Raw genomic sequence first — 9,056 nt, 5'->3', positions numbered from 1 at the left:
AAAAATAACCAAAAATCTTTTTAAAAAGCGAGGTGAGAAAAAAAGATAAAAAGACAAAAAAAGGAAAACAGTGAGGTGAAGATTAAAGTAGATAATATATATTATGCTTTTTTAATCTAGTAGTTGCCCAATAAATTAAAGCTCTTTTTTCCTTTAAGAAACTACATGTAAAATATTTTTGTGAAATTATCTCAGGTATAGGAAAGGAAAGATAGTAACATAATGAACACTCATTTAACTGCAACCTACCCTAATAAAACTCTAACAGCTATAGTTGCAGCCTCCTATGTACCTTTCCCTATTCCAACACTGTTTTCTGCCATAAACATCACTCATTGAATATAGTGTTAATCATATGTGTGTATCCATAAACAATTTCTAGCACTGTTTTTCAGATTTTAAATACATATATAAAATATATATGCAAAAAGCAAATCTAACACATAAGCATTATTTATGTCATAATATATCATATATAAATAAATATATATATCATGGCATCATTGGTATAGCAATTTTATCAGTCTATAATTTGTTTTTCATTCAATTGTTATTTCTGAGACTTATCTAGTGTGATCTATGAAGCTCTACTTCATTCTTTCACTGCTGTATATCCCACTGCATGAATATAGCATAATTTATTAATATAATGTTGAAAAATAATCATCCCAATCAAATTACCAGTAATCCCTCTCTCCCTCCCTGCCTCCCTTCCAAGTTGGCTGATACCTTTATTGTTTTGCGGGGAGAAAGGTGCTGAGGAGCTCTTAGTGGGCACGGGCTCCCTTCCTTGTCACCATCGTGGGCTTCTGGCTGCGAGAGATGGCCTGGTCCTATGTTGGCAGCCATACCCAGATCCCAGCTATCCTGGCTGCTACAGATCATGTGCCAGATGCTGCCCAGGGTGGGCATTCTTGTTGATGGTGGTCTGCACATAGGAGGCCACTGGCTTTTGCTGGCCAGATTTCTGCTCCATGATGAATACCACACCTCTCCCTTGGGCCACTGGCTCCAGCCAACTGTTTTGCAGTGAATCAGCCTGTTGTACTGAAAAAAGTTGTGGGCCTTCAGATTATTGGGTTTGGTGCTATAGGTCTGCTTGTTCTTCTTGATCAACAAGCTGGAGTAGTTCTGTAGGGCCATCCATTGCAGGTGGGTGGACAGGGGGCAGCTCCTACCACTGTGGCAATCAGAGACAGAAAAAGAGTAATTTCTTAATATTATTTAATACCCAGTCCATATTAAAAATTTCCCAATTATCTCAAAGATGTCTTTTTACAATTAGTTTATTATATTTTGTCTCTTTTTATTCAAAACAGTCTTTTCTTCTTTTTACCCCCATACCATAGAATTGTTGGAGACACTGGGCTATTTGTCTCACATCCTGTATTCAGCTGGTTGCTTTTTATAGTGTCATGATTGAATTCAGTTTTTTAGTGGGGAGAGAAAGGACAGGAAACTCACATGTAGCCCAGTGATCAAACTTGGTGTCACCAGTATGGTACAAACCTACACTGTAGGTCTCCTGATATAATGGGAAATAGGTAACATGGACTCTGCAATATTTTACTAAAAGCGACGTATCTAATCATGAAAGGATAAAGAGGACAAATTCAGATGGTGGGATCTTCTACAAGATAACTTGCCTGGACTCTTCAAAAGTGTCATGACCTGGCTGGCATAGCTCAATGGATTGAGCGCGGGCTGGGAACCAAAGTGTCCCAGGTTCGATTCCCAGCCAGGGTACATTCCTGGGTTGCAGGCCATAACCCCCAGCAACCCCACATTGATGTTTCTCTCTCTCTCTCTCTCTGTCTCTCTCTCTCTCTCTCCCCCCCCACAAAAAAAAAATTAAAAAAAATAAAATCTTTAAAAAAAAAAGTGTCATGAGAGAAAAAATCAGATGAACACTGATTGGATGCTGGATCACAAACAAAACTGTAGCTATACTGGATAAAACTGGGTGAATTGGAGAAATTTGAATACAAAACTGTATATAAGATACTATCGTGTTGAGTTTCTTAGGCACTGTGGCTGTGTGAGAGAATGTCCTTGCTCTTAGGATATGCAGGCTGAAAAATTTAGGAGTGAAGTATCAAAATGCCTACAAGTAACTCTCAAGTGATTCAGCCAAAAAATTAAAATAAAAGTATGTGTATAAATAATGTAATCTGACAAAGCGTACTGACAATTAGTGAATTAAGATGGAAGGTATAAGGGTGTCTGTTGATTGTACAAGTTGTTTTTGTGTTGTCTAAGATTTTCTTTAGCCCTGGCAGGTGTGGCTCAGTGGACGGAGAGCCAGCCTGTGAACCAAAAATTCACAGGTTCAATTCCCTGTCTGGGCACATGACTGGGTTGCGGGCCAACCTCCAGTTGGGGGCATGTGAGAGGCAACTGATTGCTGTCTCACACATCAATGTTTCTCTCCCTCTTTCTCCCTCCCTTCCCCCCTCTCTAAAAAATAAAATAAAAATTTTAATTTTTAAATTAAATATCTTTTAAAAAAGATTTTATTTTATTTATTAGGAGGGGAAGGGAGGGAGAAAAGCATCAATGTGATAGAGAAACACTGATTGGTTGCCTCTTTTATGCACATCACTCAGGGACCAAACATGCAACGCAGGCAATGTGCTCTGACCTGGAACCAAACTGGCAACTTTTCACTTTGTGGGATGACACCCAATTGAGCCACGCCTGTCAGGTGTGTGTAGTTTTTAAAATAAAAAGTTGTAGAAAAAGAATGCTTTGCTTATACAGCTGCTGGGCACCTCCAATTTGTGGATCTCACCATTGCTGACTCTCATCTCCCATTGCCTACCATGTGCTCCAGATTTATTCCCCTTGGGTGCAGAAGCTGTGGATGGAGGCCCAGAAATCCTGTATCTCATCACTTTGATGTAAATAAAGTTCCAGCATCACTTAAAGGACGAAGGAAAAGAGAAGGAAAGGCCCACAGGCTGCTTGTCTAGTACTGGCTCTGTAGCTTCCAGGGCCCCATCAGTGGTTAGTCACCGCCCCCTGGTGGCCATCAGCATGCATGAGGTGTCTCTGCCAGGAGGCGAACTGTGTCCTTCTGCCCTCCTCTATCTACCAGGACCCACCCCAAAACAAGCACCCCAACAGGCCAGCAGTCCTACAATCCTAGCCCCTTTGCCATTTAAAGAACATCAACTAGCCCCTGGCTGGCGTAGCTCAGTGGATTGAGCGCGGGCTGCAAACCAAAGCATCGCAGGTTCGATTCCCCGTCGGGGCACATGTCTGGGTTGCAGGCCATGACCCTCAGCAACTGCACATTGATGTTTCTCTTTCTCTCTCTCTTTCTCCCTCCCTTCCCTCTCTGAAAATAAATAAATAAAATCTTAAAAAAAAAAAGAACACCAACTAGAGTCCATCATGGTGCAACATGCCTCACACCAGACCTAACAGGTGGGGCTATAGTAGCCCCCACATTAAAGACAAATTGAAACTCAGAGAGGGGAGGTGGCATGCTAAAGATTGCACAGCTAATATCACACCTAACTCCAGATCCAATGCTATGCCCACTACAGTCTAGCTGCTTCAAATTTTGATGATGCAATGATCATGATAAAGTAATATAATGGCAAAAAACAACTGTTGTGTGACCATGAGCCGTGCAATGTACAACATATGAACTCATTTAATCCACAAGAGCCCTGGGGGTAGGTTCTATTAGTAAGCCCATTTAGAGTTGAGGAAACTGAGGTACAGAGACTTAAGAAATCTGCTCCAGGTCACTCAGAGAGAATATTGACTGGAAAAAACAAACATTGAGGAGCATAGGAAATGTCCATTTGTTCAGTTCATAATGTTCACTACTACCTACTAGGTACAGGACCTTGAACTAAGACATGAATGTGCAGCCAGAAGACAACAAAACAATGCTACTAAATGAAAAAAAAAAAAAAAAGGCAAAGAGCCCTGGCCAGGTAGCTTGGTTAGAGCATCACCCCAACACACCAACGTTGCAGGTTTGATCTCCAGTCAGGGCACATACAAAAGCAACCAACGAGTGCATAAGTAAATAGAACAAATTAATGTCCTTCTCCCTCTCCATTCCTCTAAAATCAATAACTAAAAAAATATTCAAAGAGAAAATCTAACCTATTGGGTTGGCCAAAAAATTTGATTTTTTCTATAAGATGGCTCCAGTAATTTTGCTAGATTGCATTGTAACAGATGTCATATCAGCATGCATTAAAAAAACTTAATCAAAATTGGTAAATTTTTGTGTAGCCATTTAATACTGAAAATGGAATAAGGGACATTTTGGCATACTATATATACTTTATTATTTCCAGAAAGATGAAAACGCACTGAAACGCAAAAATGATTTGTGCAGTGTATGGAGAAAGTACACTGATGGAACATGTCAAAAGTGGCTTGTGAGGTTTTGTGTTGGAGATTTCTCGGACAATGCTCCACTGTGGGGTAGACCAGTTGAAGCTGATAGCAATCAAATCGAGATATTAATTAAGAACAATAAACATTATACCATGTGGGAGATAGCTACAATACTCAAAATATCCAAATCAATAAAGTTATTTACAAAAATGCATTCCTGAAAGATGCTCAACAAGAAGAATGAAACAGTCTTACAATCAGTCAGAAATAAAAGTAAATGATTTCTGGGAAAAGGGAATGTGTAAGTGAACATAAACATTTTCACTGTAACCTGCCAGTGAACACACTGACAAGCCCTAATTTAAAAGTTGGCTAAATATTTACCTCAAAGAAAAGTGAATTAGGGTGCTGCCAATCTCCAGAGAAATTCAGAAGAGGGGTTTTTAGGCACATGTATTTTTTAAAAATTCCTGCTCCTAATAAACAGAATCTGATGATTCAATTCGACTTTCAGAGATGTATTTAACCATAGCACTCCACCTGCAACCAACTCCTCCTCCCAGTAGCCTCCCGGGATCTAGGGGAATCCGGCAGTGTTGCCTCTCCTTTCCTTCCCTCTGCTGCTTCTCAGGCTCAGATAGCATCAGATTACTTAGGATTTCTTAGAAGTCTCCGGACTTAGTCCTGCTGGGCTGCTATCAGAGACACACTCCTTCCTTACCTAGCAAGGTCCCCCAGGGCCAGGCAACCCCCCCCCCCCCCCCAGGAGACCTGATCTGAAGCATTCCTGCTGCACTGTAGCTGCAATTTGGAGCTCCAGGACCAGCTGAGCACCACTCCTCACCAGCACACACTTTGCTTTTCAGCATACAGTTAAAATACTTGCTGAAATGTTGTAGAAAAGTGAAGAACACAAGCTTTCATTCTTTTTAAAATCCACTTTATTAAGGTATGATTGACATACAAAATGTGTACATAATGTATACAACTTAAGTTTGAATATTGTTTTCATTCTTACCATCCTTGTTACTATTTTGGTCTACATGTTCCATGAAATGTCAGGGCAAAGTTAAGAAAAGGATATAGCTGGAAAAATTGGCTAAGAGTGTGAATATGCTAGAGGAGTGTTGATTGAAAAACAAAACACACACACCATCCCTTGAAAGTAGTTTTGTTTTTAAACCTAAATCAGAGGTTCTCAAAGTGTGGTACCTGTACCAGCAGTGTCAGCCTCATTTGGGAACTTTCTCAAACTGCAAATGCTCTGGATCACACCTGCTAAATCAGAAAACAGAAGGCTGTGGCCCAGAAATCTGTTTTAACCAGCACTTCAAGAGTTTCTGGTAGGTGTTCAAATTTGAAAACCACTGCATTACTATTACACAATGACCAAACCTCCTACTAATTCAGTGATTATTTAAGAAGTAAATTTGTATTTCCTTAATCTTAATAGCAACTTGTACTAAAGAAGTAACAGCAAGAGGAGCCTAGATAATGCCTGGTGTGGGGGAGGAATTTTCCTACACAGTATCTCTCCTTGAGTTAACAGTCTTGTAAGAGCTAGAGGCATCCAGATGGGTTGGGCAATGTGTGCGGTGGAGTTCCTTAATCATCCACCATCTACTCCTCACCCCCAAAGTGTCTGTGTGGTGAAGTTAGAAAATAAACCGAAAGTCGAAAAGGACCAAAGGAGTCCTTCCTGGCAGCTGATTCGGTTTGACTGGGAGTGGAAATGGGTGTGCATGGAAGAGAAGGTTCCTGTAGCATGTGCAGGACCCCCTTTAACTGAGCAAGCTTGAGCTCCTGGACAGGGTGCCTGGGGGTGTTTTTCTAGCTCCCATCCCTCCTTCTTCTCCTCAAACTTTTCTGCTCTCCTCTTGGCTTCCCTCCCTCTGACCCTCCTCCAACTCCAGCTTTTTAACTCCTCTCCTCCATAATCCACCAGCACCCAGGTCTCCAGCTACAACTCACCAGCATGCAGGACACATAAGTTGACACCTCCTTGCAGGCCCTATGGGGTGTCTGGTTCCCTACTGACCCCTTGAAGGATCTCATTAGCAGAGGGTATGGGCCTTGCGGGTGGAGGAGGGTGTGAGGAATTTTGCTAGGCCTGGATGTCGGGGTGGTCCATAAAGCTCCCCAATATGGAGGACATTCTGTCCCATGGAAAGGCCCTGGGGCCCCAACCTTCTTGGGAGGCTTGCCACTGTTGTTCTAATGGTTACTGAGTCTTTGGGTCAGTAGAGTTGCCCCCACCCTGAATCAGATCCATGGGCCATGAAGTACCACTGACCTGGCAACCTCTTGGGAGTGTCACACACTAAGAAGAGAGGCAAATGAATGTCCCTTTTTTCTCCCTGCCTCTGGTTGTTTCCCTTCTGGGTTTCTGTCCCATTGCCATTACTCGAACCCTTGTAGGTATAGGGGTTATTTTGGGCAGGGGTGTCGTAGGTCAGACTGATCCCTTTCCAGAAGGTACAGAGATACTTTTGGATCAGGTTGGGGATGGTGAGGCAGGGTGTCTGTGGCTATAGAGTCCTGGAATTTCTCTGGGCCCAGAGCTGGCATCTGCATTTATTATGCTCCAGTTTACTGACCCCTCAAGTAGAGTCCAATGACCACTCTGATTCCTCAACTACATGGGAGAACTCCAAGGCAGCTCTCTCAAATCCAGCCACATCTGTGAGTGCTGAGGGAGTCCCTCACATATTTTTTTTCTCAGCTTTTGATTTAAAACTTTTTATTCTGCCCTGGCTGGAGTAGCTCAGTGGATTGAGCTCGGGCTGCGAACCGAAGTGTTGCAGGTTCAACTCCCAGTCAAGGTACATGCCTGGGTTGCAGGCCATGACCCCCAGCAACCGCACATTGATGTGTTTCTCTCTCTCTATCTCCCTCCCTTCCTTCTGTAAAAATAAATAAATAAAATCTTTTAAAAAAACCCTTTTTATTCTATTTAGCAAGCTATTCATTTTGTTAGATACCTGAGGGTTTTTTTATTATAGTTGACATACAATATTCAAATGTACATTTATATACCTTATAATGTGATCACAATAAATCTAGTAACCATGTTACCATACAAAGTTACCATGCATATTACTGACCATATATTTTGTTTTGTTTTTATCATTCTTCCAGTGTTTAATCTTTGAAGGTAAAATATCTTTTTTCTTTAGTTGCTTTTAATGTTTTCTAGTTGTTTTCAATCATTTTACAATGATGTCCCTAGGTACAGTCAAGTGGCCTTTTGGAATAAGAGGGACCCAGAATTTGGGCTTAACTCAATGAGCTTCCCTTCTCTCTAGTATCCTGGATCCTCAATTCCTGGCTGTCTTGGCAGCTCTTAGCACCTTCAAATATATACATACATATATATGTACATGTATATGTATGTACATGTACATATATATGTATGTGTGTGTATATATATTAAAAATCCAACTCTTCAAGCTATTTCCAGTGGGAGTGTTAGTTTACCAGAAGCTACTGTTACAGCTAATAATGGAAGTATCCCTGTCTTGGGTTTTAATTCTGTATGTTTAAAGACTTACAAATAATGTTGCTTTATACAGTTACTCATTTAACTTATCCACATTTTACCACTTTCTTTGGGCTTTATTCTTTCTTGTGTCTCTCACCATTCATTTGGGATAATTTTGTATGAAATACGGCCTTTAGAAATTCCTTCACAATACAAAAAATTCTATTTGGTTATTTTTTAAAATCTGCTGTGTCAATTTTTAAGCTTTCTTGTTTTTGCAGATATTTTCAAACTTGTCTGTTATCTCTTTAAAAAAATACTAAGAACTGCTATTTTATATACTCTTTCTCTGGTAATTCAAATACCTGAAGTTTTTTGTGTATTTCTTGTCTGTTATTTCTCCATGGTCTCTTCGATGATGTCTCCTTGTATACCTGCTTATCTTTGAGAATGTGCTGGAAGTTATTAAAAAAGGGTGTGTATAATAATACTATGATATCAGAGATAATACCTTTCTCTAAAGATTATATTTATTTGTTTCTGTCAGTCATCTGGGCCCACCACCAGTCTGGACAATGCTGTAGATTCTGAAGGCCGAGGTTCCCTACATCTCCAAGTCAAGCTGAATTTGAGAGACACACTCATCTCCAGGTCAACATTTTCTTGAGGGTGTTTTCACTTGGGGTTCCAGTTCAAATGTGGGGTGATTATTTAGACTTCTGGCTTTCAGCAGTTTTACATTTGTACCCCTACACCGCAAGCCCACCAACCTTACAGCTGAGATTCGCAGGTGTCTTCCCACCAACAAACGCCTTCGGACAAAGGCAGCCTTGTGAACTGTCTCTTGTCTTGCTTCTTCTCAGTCTGACCCCTAGTCCTTCACTCTTGTTAGCGCTGTGGCATGCTTTTCTTTTCTCCCAACATTTCATCCAGCGTAAATTATTTTCTCTGGTAGAGTTGGTCCTAATTACCTAGACCGCCTCACTTAAGGCCTCATTATCCTCCCTCCAGCGCAGCCGGCCGCACACGCCGCTTCCGGTCCCGGTCCCGAGGAAGGGAGCGTGAGGGAAGAGGGACAAATGAGAGACTGTGTCTGTTTTTGCGACCTTGTTCTCAGGGAGTAGGAACTTATACTTCCTCAGAAACGCTACATTTTTTTCAGAGTGAGGACATTTGGTTGTTACCTGGAGTTTCTCCACTTACCTAATTT

At 41.2% G+C, this 9,056-nt stretch overlaps 1 protein-coding gene across 1 annotated transcript in view; it reads right to left on the bottom strand.

Annotated features, from left to right (window-relative positions):
- Positions 1-715: 715 nt before the first annotated feature.
- LOC114488380 (60S ribosomal protein L28-like) overlaps positions 716-9,056 on the bottom strand; it is an 18,011-nt gene continuing 9,670 nt past the window's right edge. Inside the window, 2 exon segments of the mRNA XM_036012073.1 lie at positions 716-1,014; positions 1,017-1,180. Coding sequence (XP_035867966.1) covers positions 875-1,014; positions 1,017-1,180 — 304 coding nt within the window. The 3' untranslated portion in view covers positions 716-874.

The sequence above is a fragment of the Phyllostomus discolor genome, chromosome 12, assembly GCF_004126475.2.
Source record: "Phyllostomus discolor isolate MPI-MPIP mPhyDis1 chromosome 12, mPhyDis1.pri.v3, whole genome shotgun sequence".
NCBI lineage: Eukaryota > Metazoa > Chordata > Mammalia > Chiroptera > Phyllostomidae > Phyllostomus > Phyllostomus discolor.
Note: the sequence above shows the minus strand (reverse complement) of the source record. Positions and strands in the feature narration are given on the sequence as shown.